The sequence below is a fragment of the Mollisia scopiformis genome (assembly GCF_001500285.1).
Source record: "Mollisia scopiformis unplaced genomic scaffold LY89scaffold_3, whole genome shotgun sequence".
NCBI lineage: Eukaryota > Fungi > Ascomycota > Leotiomycetes > Helotiales > Mollisiaceae > Mollisia > Mollisia scopiformis.
In genome coordinates this window covers 523637-536799 of record NW_017263583.1, presented here as the reverse complement: position 1 = coordinate 536799, position 13163 = coordinate 523637, and the positions used below count along the sequence as shown (strand labels likewise).

General features: G+C 48.9%; 6 protein-coding genes across 6 annotated transcripts; 4 read left to right on the top strand and 2 right to left on the bottom strand.

The window, feature by feature from the left end:
* Nucleotides 1-825: 825 nt before the first annotated feature.
* LY89DRAFT_298459 (uncharacterized protein) lies at nucleotides 826-1834 on the bottom strand. Its single transcript, XM_018206552.1, has one exon. It carries the CDS (start codon nucleotides 1546-1548, stop codon nucleotides 904-906), a length of 645 nt encoding a protein of 214 aa, XP_018076777.1. The 5' UTR covers nucleotides 1549-1834; the 3' UTR covers nucleotides 826-903.
* Nucleotides 1835-5656: 3822 nt separating this feature from the next.
* On the top strand, nucleotides 5657-6979 carry LY89DRAFT_680566 (putative phosphoribosylglycinamide formyltransferase). Its single transcript, XM_018214102.1, has 2 exons — nucleotides 5657-6284; nucleotides 6365-6979. The coding sequence occupies exons 1-2, from the start codon at nucleotides 5784-5786 to the stop codon at nucleotides 6539-6541; spliced, it is 678 nt and encodes a 225-aa protein (XP_018076776.1). The 5' UTR covers nucleotides 5657-5783; the 3' UTR covers nucleotides 6542-6979.
* Nucleotides 6980-6989: 10 nt separating this feature from the next.
* LY89DRAFT_680564 (Lumazine synthase) lies at nucleotides 6990-7922 on the bottom strand. The gene is made up of 3 exons (XM_018214101.1): nucleotides 7803-7922; nucleotides 7623-7743; nucleotides 6990-7566 (listed from the first exon to the last, which is right to left on the bottom strand). Exons 1-3 carry the CDS (start codon nucleotides 7888-7890, stop codon nucleotides 7158-7160), a joined length of 618 nt encoding a protein of 205 aa, XP_018076775.1. The 5' UTR covers nucleotides 7891-7922; the 3' UTR covers nucleotides 6990-7157.
* A 256-nt stretch (nucleotides 7923-8178) lies between these two features.
* On the top strand, nucleotides 8179-9102 carry LY89DRAFT_554026 (uncharacterized protein; the record flags this gene model as incomplete). The annotated part of the gene is made up of 1 exon (XM_018208340.1): nucleotides 8179-9102. A coding segment is annotated over one exon (924 nt), but the record flags the coding sequence as incomplete, so codon positions are not given.
* A 458-nt stretch (nucleotides 9103-9560) lies between these two features.
* On the top strand, nucleotides 9561-10297 carry LY89DRAFT_728566 (uncharacterized protein; the record flags this gene model as incomplete). Its single annotated transcript, XM_018219278.1, has 3 exons — nucleotides 9561-9907; nucleotides 9963-10206; nucleotides 10256-10297. The coding sequence occupies 3 exons, from the start codon at nucleotides 9561-9563 to the stop codon at nucleotides 10295-10297; spliced, it is 633 nt and encodes a 210-aa protein (XP_018076773.1).
* Nucleotides 10298-10995: 698 nt separating this feature from the next.
* Nucleotides 10996-13122, top strand: LY89DRAFT_714223 (uncharacterized protein). The gene is made up of 6 exons (XM_018218113.1): nucleotides 10996-11432; nucleotides 11484-11538; nucleotides 11591-11727; nucleotides 11777-11858; nucleotides 12103-12781; nucleotides 12841-13122. The coding sequence occupies exons 1-6, from the start codon at nucleotides 11316-11318 to the stop codon at nucleotides 12944-12946; spliced, it is 1176 nt and encodes a 391-aa protein (XP_018076772.1). The 5' UTR covers nucleotides 10996-11315; the 3' UTR covers nucleotides 12947-13122.
* The last annotated feature ends 41 nt before the right edge of the window (nucleotides 13123-13163 follow it).

The window sequence follows — 13163 nt, the reverse complement described above, 5'->3', positions numbered from 1 at the left end:
TTACCTACAGGATACCTAGGTAGGACAGGACAGACAGGCGAAATCGTGGGCGCGCATGTGGCAGCAGTGGGGATCGCGATTGTCGATCTCGGAATGGATGGATGGATTGATGGTTGGTTGTTTTTGTTGGTTGGGGCATTTTATTGATCGATTGTACGTATGTAAGGTACGAGGACGTGAATAGATGGCCGCAACCCAAGCAAGCCTTCGTTGGAGAGATGCATGGCCGCCGAATGGGCTTTGTTGATGGCGTAAACAATTGCGAATTCATTTTTTTTCGACAGGTCTCATATTTGGTTCTGTTTACTACCACAACAAATATTAAGGCGTCGCCGACAAACATGATCCAGAAATCAGTCAAGATTGATAAGATTTATTGGTATTTGTTTGAATTTCATTGCTTATTGTGGTATCACCTCCCACGCCCCTCTTTCTCCAAAAAAATGTGCGAAGTCAAGATCCAATCCATTCCTTTCCCTGTCCCAATAGAACTCCGAGTGAACGCCATAATTCGCCCCATAAACTAGCCACACGTTCGCCATGTCAAATAGGCCCTCCAATGACAATGGCTTGACTTTTCGAAAGTCAAGAAACCTCCCGGTTTGCTCTCTTCGAGAACCCGATGTGGTTTTTACCTTACTCCAACGATGCTCCAGGCCAAGCGCCGAGCAAGATAGTGTAACGAGAAGGGTGACGTTTTCCTCCCTTCCCAACGTTTCCAAATCCCCTCTTTATTTTCATGAATGAACAAGAAATGAAGGCGTGAACTCGTAAATGGCGGATATAGTGTGTGTGTGGTTGCGAAATATATGAGATGTTGTTGTTGATGAACGTAAATATGAGATGAATATCCCCACAAAGCAAACGTGAATCCGACATTGCGTTAACCATTAATGACTGCAATCAGTCGATCTTCCTCCTCTTCCCCTTTGGTGCGGGTGACATTCGTGGTGTATATGTGACAGTCCTCGTTACAATCTCCCTCACTTGTCTGATACTTGATCGTGCCGATTTGGGAGACTTGATGTCGAAGTATCTTCCTTTGGCCTTCAGGTCCCAGTCATACGGAGACCGAGCACTCCGCGCACTGAAAGGGGAACGAATTGCAGATGTTGCGCTTGCGCTCAAGGGTGACTCGGCGGTCGAGAAGGCAGGTGAAGGTGGTATCCGCAGACGTCCTAATCTGCCAGTTGATGGAGCTGAAGATGGGAATACAAAGGTGGCAGAAGACGGAACCGCTGAGGTAGGTGATTTATGTGTATCGCAATTGCATGAGCAGTCGCTATGCTCGCTGGATCCGGTGGAGGGAGCGGAAGTAGGTGTGGTTCGTCCAGAAGACTTGTCCCCAGTGATGGGGCTCATGGTCTTGAGAAAGTCCGTATATGCAGTAGGAGGAGTGATGGGTGTCTTTAGAGAGTCCTCCTGTTTGATGAAGTCGGCGAATCCAGGATACGGACTCTTTGCGGATAGCGCAGACAACTCCGATGGGAAGGTCGAAGTCATTGGCGTCTTGAGCTGTGCAAGCTTGGGTTTGGTCGAAGGAGGCATCTTGTCTCTTCGTCCAAGGTAACGAGTGTCCGTGGATTCAAAGAACGTCGACTTGGAGACAAGAGACCTCAAGCTGCAAAGTGATGACGGGGGATCCGTAAGGGAGGAAGGAGATGTTGTTGGGTGGTGTGGGAGTATTATAACGTGCCGACAGAAAGGCAGCGTCAGAGTAAGTGAGGGATGTTTTTTCCCCGTAACCTTACAGCTGTGGCAAGTGAGCGCGTCCGTGTGGCAGGCCTGCACTTGACCGATATAGCAGCCAGTGCTATGTGGGCCGGGAGATAGATGAAGGCGGCGCTTGGGGGGCCGGCAATGTTGGCTGCACGAAGCTGCAGTGTGCAGCAACTTTGTTGTGCTTGGAGTAGTAGTGGTGAGAATGGGAGCGTGGATGCGATGGGGATGGTGGCTGATGGTTGGCTGGGATGAGAGGGGTGTGGTTGTGGTGGTGGTTCTGGTCGCAGCCGTGGTCGTTAATAATTAAGCGACGGGAAAAGCAGCGAGGGAGTGATGCAAGAGCTGCAAGAGGCCGTTGTTTTTCGGGAACGAAAGGGCCCTGGCCGGCGCGGGAGAGATGTCAACCCTAGTCGCGATTGCTGGTCGCTGGCTGCCAGCGAGAGACAAACAAACAAACACACCTCAGAATTGTGCTGTACTGTGCTGTGCTGTGCTGTGCTGTGCGGTCTGGAGTGGAGGGACAAGGACCAGGACCAGGAACCAGACGCTTGAGGGGCCTGTCGGAAACACTGCTGATACGACGCGCTGTGATTCGAGAGGGTCCTCACCGAGTATCAGAACAGACAGAGCAGAACACCGCCAGCGATGCACACAACGAGGGTATCGTATACGGGGACGGGTACAGCAGCGACTGAAGGTCTGCAATTCCGACGCTTGATTGGCGACGAGCAGCTGAGAGGGCACGAGCGGGCTTCGACTTCGGATTGGACGTGATTCGCGCCTCCCCAGTGCAGATGAATAGCGTTTGGGAGAGAGCCGTCCGTGATTGGCCGAGGGGGGCTGGCAGGCCTCGTGTGTGTGAACAGGCTATACTTAGAACGTCCTCCTCTGCTGGCACTCTGCGGCGCGAAGACTGTGAAAGCTGTCCGATGGCAAGAGCTGTCTCCTGTCAGTTATTGGTTACAGGGAGGTAGCAGTTGCAAGTCACTGACCGCGCCGAATGTCTTCGCCACTTCGTTCGGGTTGTTAGCTCCTGTGAGATTCGATAAGATGCAAGGATGGTATTCTTGTTTGCTCCGAGAGGATGGTTGCTGGAAACTAATTGCGTGGTGGTTGAGCGTGAAACCCGTCAGATTTGTTGTGACTTGTTGGTTTGCAATGTTTCTATGACTGTTGGAAACAAGCGTTGGGGGACGGACGGACGAAGGATTCGAGAAGGTCTACTCGGAGAAATGTTGTCTTAGGATTTTGCTTTCATTATGTAGACATTTCACTGCCTCTTCTCTGCCTCTGCCTTTGCTTCTGATACATGGCCCGCGCGGCACCATTTTGTTTAATCTTCAAGTCCATTTCTAGTTGTCGAATCATCAATTATCTGCAATTCCATTTTGCTGCCTTTCAACGGTCGTCTTGGTCTGGTCGAAGACTCCCGCGCGCTTTGTGGAGGACAGGGATGCAGCCGCCAGCCACCACGACGAAGACGGTCTTGCGACGTTGGGAAGAGGCTCAAGATAGTCATCTGAGTGGCTGGCATCTGTCCTTAGTCCAATGACAACCGCCATTCAAACTCGATGGACCTGAGAGAGGTTAGCAGGAGCGCGCGTAGATGACCCTACGAGGACCGCCAGCGTTGTCGAATAAGAGGGCTTCGAGCGAAGTCCTTCCTGACAACCATATGTGGCTGCTCCCTTCCCCTCTTTGCGGCCAACTGAAGGAAGCTTTGCACTTAACGCCACGGATGTGTTCAAGCGCAGAGGATCCATTCGAAAGGGTTGACTGGATTGCGGCGGGAAGGCCATTTTTGATGGCCTCAAGATCGTGGGCCTCTTGGATGCGGCCGGATTAAAGTATCATCCAATGTCGCTCAACGTCCAAACGAGCGTCTCTAAGTGGGCTATTCTTGATCGATACCAACCGTCTGGTACCCGCCGAGTTATCTTTATCTCCAACTTGATGTATCAACCTCAAAACATCGTGCAAAGGTCTGGAGACTTGCTCCTCATGTCCAACTTTGTTGTTGAAACTAGAGTTTGAAAAAGAGTCGCTGTACTGTTTGCATTGATTGAGATTGAACCTTCAGACTCGCAGTTTGCATGCTCATGTTCAGACGGTTAAGGCTGCAGCCGTCCTCGACTGTGACCCTGTAGACGCCGGGAGTCTTGCATAGCCATGCAAAGAATACAAGACCCAAGGTCTCAAGCCACGACGAGATCCATATTGCCGATGAAGAACATCACGGATCCTTCGACGAGGGTCAAGTGTGCCTTTCCAGCCGACGGTGTGCAACCATCACGGGGAAGCCGTGACGTTGCATGTGCTTGCTTTCAATTTAGCGCCTGCAATTGACCTATATCAGTCCAGTGACCAGGTCTGTGATTCTGGGAATCAGGAAGATCTTTCAGCCACCTTCTGGGATATTAGAGAAAGATTCAAGCGGCGAGGACTGGCACGTGATTGGGATATCTTGGGGACCACCTTCAACCGTGTGACGGGCCTGGGCGCTTGAACAAGTATCTTCAATCCAATGATCAAGAGATAGATTGTGATTCCAGCTCGGATTCGGCACGGGTACCATCACTGGATCAAGATCATGAGAGTTTTGCTTCGTGGCTGAATGGATGGTGGACGACGTGGGCTCGACATGCTCCTCTGAGGAGTGAAAGTGGGAAATAGCAAGGCATACACAGCACATGGCATGTGATCTTTCAGCATCCCTTGCTACGTCGAAAACTATTGTGTCGAATGACAGACCTTGCGTGATGTATTCGACTGGGAAGCAGCAGTTATCTATGACGGCGAGCATCACACGGGTGTCAAATATACATCGGGAACGTGCTGTGTTAGAGTGCTAGGGTGACAGCGCATCGCCGGCCTTCTTTCTGGCTGGGGACTTGTGAGAACAGGACTGCAGGTATGTCACGAAGAATCAATATGATCCGATATTGGAAGCCAGGCTATGAAGCCATACCGCTGGGACCAAGAGTGGTAAATTAAGCCTCGAGGCCGCAGTCTACTCGGGGACATGTAATTATCTCTTCATAGTCTGTGTAATTGGGGCTCATTCGATGAATTAATTACCCATCTAGGTGAATCTCATGTTGTGTCTCGTTGGTTATCTTTGCCCTTCCATCAACGGCTAAGGTAAAGTCGACTGCAGAACTAATATTACATAGCGAATGTTCTCTGAAGCTATCATGTCAAGCCTTCCAGAGTAGAGGCACAGAATTGTCACGTTCGTTCAATAAATCATTCAATCTCTTCAACTTTCGAGGCTTGGCCCTTTCAAAGTCCTGGCCATCGTCAATCCGCAAGATGAACATTTACGATATTGACGAACATAATCCTACTCTCATTAAAGAAATTTTATTTGACTTTGCTTCCCAGTCTGGTGTAGTTACCAAAGGTTTCCAACTGTAGACTGACATCCATCAACAATTCACTGCAGTTTGGTACCTTGAAATGCCTGTCGTGTGTCCAATATGATATCTGCAATCTGGGATCTTTTGATTAGCTCATCGGCATTTTTGACAGCTTAGACACTCTTTGTTTAGCTCAGACTGAGGATACATGACCTAAGAGCCGATTGAGTTGACCACATCTAGCCCGCTGAACGCGCTGGTTGCGCTGGTTGCGCTGGCTGCACTGATTGCGCGTTCAGCGTATATAAGTCAACATAGACTTACTTTATAGTTGTAGCTGTAAGTTATCTTAAGCTAAATTGTGACAGAAAGAAGTTTTGGAAAATACGAGATTTGAACCAAGTATTGGCAAGATTTCTAAAGTGTGCAAGACCTCTGTTGTACTTCGTCTCATACGGCACTCGCAGCATTACCGAATGAAGTGAAGACCCCTATTTTCGGCTCGGTAGCGAGGTGGGTCCGGGCTAAGAAAATCATGAACCCCACTACGATCTTCTCATCCGTTTTTTCCTATTCTTTACCCCGCCATCGACAACATCGACTCGAACACAACTTCAGATTTTCTGTCTCAACACATTGCACATTTTCTAAATCTCACCTCTATACCCACCAATCGCAAATCGTCGAGCAATACAAGCCAAAATGCACGACCCACCAACCACCAAAGCAACAGTCCTCATCAGCGGCGAAGGTACCAACCTCCAAGCCCTCATCGATGCCTCCAAAACCACAATGCCCTACCTAAACATCATCCGCGTAATATCCAACAAAGCCAAAGCCAACGGACTGAACCGGGCCAAAGCAGCCTCCATTCCAACCACCTACCACAACCTGATCAGCGGCAAGTACTACGAGTCCGGCGAGCAGGACCCGGGGAAGAAGAAAGCTGGGCGCGAAAAGTACGACGCGAAGCTGGCGGAGATCGTGCTGGCTGATTCGCCGGATATCGTGGTTTGTGCGGGCTGGATGCATGTTCTGAGTCCTGAGTTCTTGGATCCATTGGCGGAGAGGAAGGTTCCCATTATCAATTTGCATCCCGCGTTACCTGGGAAGTATGATGGGAAGGATGCTATCAAGAGGGCGTATGATGACTATCATAAGGGGAAGTTGGAGAATAACAGGACGGGGATCATGATTCATTATGTAAGGAGTTGGGTTTTTTCTAGACTCATGCTTCTGAGCTATTGATACTTGGGGATGTTTGTGGTGCTAACTACTTATAGGTAATCAGCGAGGTGGATCGAGGGACCCCGATTGTGGTTAGGGAGATTGAGTGTAGGACACCAGAGACGTTGGAGGAGCTGACGGATCGGATACACGGGCAGGAACATGAGCTTATTGTTGAAGGGACTGCAATGGCGATACACAGTCTGTGGGAACAGAGGTCGAAGGAGAGCTGAAATGCAAAAGAAAGACACGGAAAATGTTCGCATCGACCTATTTTTGGAGACCTCGAAGATGATACTAGATGAGGAAGAAAAGGCGTTTGGCGTGGAAAGCACGAATCAAGTTCGTTTGTCGTGTCATAAGGAACATGGCTAAGTGGAGGGATGTGCTACAAATGCTCCTTTGGAAGACTTGAAGACTTGGAGACGTAGATCTGGATAGCCATTACTTCCCTTGAGAGCTTGCTTCGATCTCAAGATTTCAAGAAAACCATCACGGTCCGTGCCAAATGCATTGTTGGCTTTTGCGAGCTTCGTTAGCAAGTGGGCCTAAGCTCCACAGCTATGCAGATTGAGGCTTTGGAGTGAAAGGCTGTCCTTCGTACCTAGGTAGACATCGTAGATTCAAAGGACAAAGAGTGGAAAAGCAAATTGCATAATGAAAACCCAAGTAACGATGAGGCTACCGTGTACCATGGATCTTTTTGCATGGGCCAAAGCAATGCTTTTAAAACTATATCCTGGGCCTTCTAAAATGGATTTACTCACAAAAGGATTCCAACCTATGTGATTCCTATAGCTAGAAGGGCGAGCAAACGTATACCATTTGTTTTGATGACAGAAAGAAAATTCACGAAATCTTCCCAGCCGCCCACTCTCTCCTCTTTACCCCCAACTCCACAGCCGCGTGTCCCCAGTCCTCTCCGTGATTATGGCCCCCACTGGTAATACCTGCCCTCGCTTTTGCCTGCTCCTCATTCAAAACCGTCAGCAGCCCGAAAATCAATGGGACGCCCGTATCGAGCTGTACTCTCATGAGGCCTTGCGATACTGCTTCGGCTATGTACTCGAAATGCATTGTCTCGCCCTTGATCAGGACGCCGATCGCGATGATGGCGTCGAATGGACCGGAGGAGGTGGTGCTATTGCCTTTGTTGTCAAGGGATAGTGCTGTGAGGTCCGTGGTGCTGCTTCCGAGGAGGTCGCCGGCTCCAAGGGAAGAGGAGGTTGTGGATTGGATTTGGGATGCGGAATAGAGTCTGAGCAAGAGATGACCCTTAGTTTTTGTGCTGCATGGTCAGGATGTAAGACGTACTTTGAGCAGGCGATGGGCAGTTCCCAGGAGCCTGGGACAGATTGGATGACTATGTTCGATTCCTTAACTCCCGATGCGAGGAGCTTGGCTTTCGTGCCGGCGATGAGGGGTTCAATTATAGCTGTTTGAGCTGGTTAGAATTCTCTTTTCTCTTCTGTGGTGGGGTGAGATTGAACATACTTGTGTTCCAGCGAGCGTGCACGATGCCAATACGCAAGGCGCTACCATCATGCTGTTGAGCTTCTCCTGGTCCTTTGAGTGATGCCATTTTGTTTCGTTCTGCGGGGTTGCTGTATGTGATGTTTCTGTTTGCTTTTTGGTGTAGTGGGCTGAAGTCCGTACCTGGATGAGGGGCACAGGAGTGGAGCTGATTCCCGAGAGCTTGGACCACTGTGTTTTAAGAACGTCACAAAGTTGTGAAGCTTGCGACCGTACACTTTATATCTGACAGCAATGCACCCTTGACCTTGTTGTTCGTCTTGTCTTCTCGATGCTTACTTTCGCGGGCTGAAAATCGAGTCATAAAGCAACCACAATGGCAGATTCGAAGCAGGCTCTTGGGCCGTGGGTTAGGTTGGAGGGAATTAGTATCTCACAGTTGCCACCGGGTGGGAAAGGGGTGGAGCCTGTCAATGCACCTTCTTCGACGGAGAAGTACAGTGATAGATCAGGATCTATAGCTGCGCCAAGTCTTACGGGGCTGATTACGAGCGTTTTGACCGAGTCGATTCCGTTCATTAATGGTGTTGCGCCGAAAGATGGAAGTACACCAACATGGAAAGTCAAAGGTTCGCCGAAGAAATATGCATCGTCAGAAGCTCCGGTTCATCTATCAGAGCGAGTCGTATCAGGGAAGGAGTTGGATAAGGTAGATGGGATGAGTCAATTCAGTGCGGATAGGAAAGACGAGACTTGGTTCTGCAGGAGGAGTTGTCATAGGAATGCTGCAGAGAAGGGAACTGCTAGCTGGCAGGAATTCGTACACAGCTTCAAGGAACATCATGCCGAAACCGAGGATGCGTTTACACCAACAGTCATTGGGGCAAGACAAGCTATGAGTTGGAATACAAACGGGATCGAAGTCAATGTTCACGGGGGACAATGGACCAATATCACACTGGTTTTGGAGGAGATGAAGCATAAGATCGACCCCAAGCCGCTCAAGAACCGAACATTTCCTGTTCTTCAGTTATCGGCAACACTGGCTGGAGCCGAAGAGTTTCTTGTCGTATCGATACCCATCAATGATTTCAACAAGTCACCCTACGCCGAATATGCAAAGGATAAGAGCTTGGTCATGGCTGCATATACTTCAGTAGAGCGAATTCGAGTTCTTCCAAGCAATGGCGACATCGAATGGATTATGGCTACGGCCTCAGATGCTGGAGGTGTTCTGCCTCAATGGATGCAGAACTTGGCTGTTCCAGGTGCGGTTGCTAAGGATGTTGAAATGTTCTTGTCATGGATTCCGAGTCAGAGAAGTGGTCAAGGCCAGTTGGAGAAGAAGCTCCCGGATGCACCTGGTAATAACGGTGCTCCACCACCTATATCGAAGACAGAACCTCAACCAGGTATATCTCGGAAGGATTCCTCAAACAAAGAATTGCCAGCTGCCCCGATGCAGTGAGATGGAGTGTAGGAATAGGACATGTATGCTTTGAACACAGCGACTTAATGAATATCTCGGGCTTAAATGAGCTTTGATTCCATTCCTATCAGAGGACGTAATAGACATTAAGTATGTCAATGTCAATTGAAATTCCAGAAACATGAATGTCTATAACCATGATGAGCATTGGTACAGTGACAGACATTGAAATTCACCATTTTGTTCAGCCTTACGCTAGTCCGCTCTAGCTTCATAGCCTTGCCTCAATACATCGACCCTGGAACGCTCTCCTTGATCATCTTTCCGACAACATCTTCAGCATCGCAAAAATGGCAATCCAAGAAATTGTTTCTGATCCAGAGCTCAGGATCGCTCTGGAGACCTCAGCCCAGACTCGAGAGCAGGCGCTTGATCTTCTCGATCAGATCTCGAAACATCCGTCTACCTCTCGCAGCGCCGAATTGCAACGACAAATCTCGAGACAGCAGAAAACTCTCCAGACCCACCTGGGACAACTTCGAGGCCTTCATCGAGATGCGCACGTTGGTGCTCGGCAGACAAAGGCATTGACGACAGAGGCGCGTCAACAGGTGGACAAGCTACATTTGCAATTGCAGAATCTATACTACGAGCAACGACATCTACAAGGAGAGATCACAGCATGCGAGTCCTACGAGTAAGCCCCAGCACAGTCAAGCGCATACGTTCACGGCACTGACAATGATTCGCAGTCACAAGTATCTACAATTACCTCTGATCCCGGTCGAACAATTCCTAGCAGAACATCCTGAGCATGCTGATGCAGACGAAGTTGCTTTGACCATTGCGCGCATCGAACACGAACATGCAGAACGCCTGGCTCTTGAAGAACAAAGGCAGGGTCTCCTGAAGAAGAAGCAAGGTCTTATCGCGGACAACAAAAAGAGAAAGGAGGATCTTGCAAACCTCGACAAAGATCTCGAGAAGTTCATCGATGTATGTCTACCAAATCCGTGTTCAAGATGAGGCTAACATATTATTTCAGGCTGCCAAACCGATACAGAAGACCTTTGAGAAGGTAGTGTGAGACGAACGTCGGTGTAGGAGTATAGCCAGAGCGATTACGGTTGGAGTTTCACCAGCACGTCCAATTGCAGTGCTATGCATATTTCTCAGCAGCAGTTCACGACTGAGTGCATAGCAGCTCAGGCCTCAGATCAGCTTCATTCGCTATATCTGGCGAACGTTGTCCACGAGATCTTACAGGACGGCCGATCCTGCGATGATGGCGTCCTTAGTGCAGAAGAAGACCAGCGCTGTTGCGAAGGGTAAAGCCATCTTTGCGGTCCACTTTGGTACGATAAATGAAGAAGACATCTGATCCAACTTTATATGCCTAATCTTCTAGTTTCTTGTCGACTGTCAACATCAAGTTAAGCCCATATTTTAAATTGTTACTACCGCGTTCGCAGATTTAATGGAGAAGTTTCTCTGGAGCTTTGGTCTTCACACTGCCGGTACTTTGCCGCATCATCTCAGCTTACAAGCTGCATTCCACTCCAGAGCACCACTGATTGGCAGCAAAATGTTGCACGGCTGCCCAAAGCAATGAGATTTTACGAGCAGCTACGAAGGAAAGAAAGCCATGCACGCCCTCGGGATCAAGAAAGCAAGGCTGTGTTGTCGTGGCCAATTAGTTGGATGCTTCAACCAACCCCAGTTGGACATCCTTTTAGACTCTTCAGGGGGCTGAACCTTACCCGCAGACGCGGGCGGCGAGGGGGTGGATTGAGTGGCTCGCTTAAAGGTAGGAATGTTGAAAGACTGCAAATAGAGTCGAATATAGCACCGCCTTTTTCTTTGTTCTTGCTGGCTGGCACGCCATGCCTTACTTTGTTGGAATTCATCGCAGCCACAAGTGCCAGCTCCTCGGTATGCTTTTGACTCCGCCTCGACACCTTGTCGCAATATCTTGCAGAAAACTCTCTGAACCTCATCGGTTTCTGAAAACATTCATGTAACACAACCTCATGCTTCTATATCGTCAGTAATCTACTGAAGCAGTCATCTTTTCTAAACGTACCTCACTTCGATCTATATTCATCATGCATTTCCCCACAGAATTTCTCTTTCTAATTGCGCCTTTGTTCGTTGAAGCTCAAGGCACCCCATCATCGACTTCAACAGCCCCTGTTGCTACCCAGTCAATACAAGTGGGAGCAGTAAGATTTCAAAGTATGTCCGATCTGATCAATACTGATCAGCTTATATAGGAAGGATTAAGCTTCACCCCTCCCACAGTGACAGCGAACGTCGGCGATATCGTTGGTACGCATCCAGGCAACATTGGTATACAGACAATGAGGCTAATGGATATCAGAATTCCGATTTTACCCTCAAAACCACTCTGTTGCCCGAGCAGACTTCGAGACGCCGTGTATACCATATGAGGATACTGGACCCGGTCGAGTGGGATTCTGGTCTGGGTTCCAGCCTATTGCAGTTGTACTGTCGAACGTGCGTATGCCCATAACAGTGTATATCTAGCTCTGACTGACATAAATAGCCACCAACTTTCCAGGTGGTTATCAATGATACGGAACCAATTTTGTTTTATTGTTCAGCGCCTGGGGCTTGCATTAATGATGGTAAGATTCCTAAGTTTTCGAGTTCCTCTTCCGTCTTACAGTTGCTTTGTCCTTGGAAGTCTGGTGGACTTCTAGGCTTGCGACTTCTAAGTACGCTTGCTCTCTTCCCAGTGGTTTGGGTTTTGGGTCGTTCATTTTGCAACTCGGGCTGTGGAAGGATCTGACAGATAGCCACTTGACTGACAACACGAAATTCTTGTTCTTGCTCGAATTGAAAGACCCTTGCTAACAAGCATGCTTCTAGGCATGGTCGGAGTCATCAATCCCAACAGCACAGAGACTTTTGCAATCCAACAAGCTTATGCAAAAAACTCAACCCTAATGTTTAGTCCTGGTCAATACTTCCCTGCCGAAACATTATCAACAACAGCTACAACAGCCACTGCTACTTCTTCATCCACAGCATCATCTACCGCTAAGCCAACTTCGACTTCGCTCCCCGTTGCTTCATCGAGTCCTTCGCTCTCTGGCGGTGCTATTGCCGGCATAGCCATTGGAGCATTCTCAGTGCTAGTAATAGGAGCCGCCCTCATATACCTCTGCGGCCGTCAACGAACAATGGGCGAAATAATCCGAAACAGTCACTACCCACCACCCCCACCGCCAACCTATCAAGGCCACATGTCCATGACTTCCACAATATACCAACCCAAAGGACCAAATATGGAAGTCGACGCCCTCGGTTTCCGCACCTTTTCAGGCTCTCAGAATCCGTATGACCGCTCACCTGTAGATGAAGAGAGCTATCAACCGAGAAGTCCGCATGAGGATACGGGTCTCGGCGGTGCTGCGAGTCCTGATCTCGATAGTCCTTTGATTGGTAGACCGATACCATTGAGTCCTGGACGAGATGCTATGAGTCCGATGACGCCGATTGGGGATCGATATCAGTCGATAGTGTCGGATATCCCGCCGCCGCTAAGGTGAGTCTTTATAGCGAGTCGTTGAGCTTAAGACTGACATGCTGATTCAGGGTGAGTAGATTAACCGTGCCGGAACCTGAAGGCCCTCATGAGCTTTCTGTGGAGTCGGATAGGCATTATTTGCCGTATAAGAGTCCTGAGTTTACGGATCAGCGTCCGATATGAAGGACTGGTTCAAAAGTTGGGTCTTTAGCGTTAGGGAGCGATATGCCTATATGATATAAAGCGGAATGGTGTTGAAGGCGTTGAAGGTTTTCGATACCACAATGAGATTCTGATGTTTGAGCATATTTCTGCGCGTGTAGCTTAGTATAAATTAATTTGAGGCTCATTGCTAGGACAATTTATGGCTCTCCTGTAATACTATTTTCACCTTGTCGTC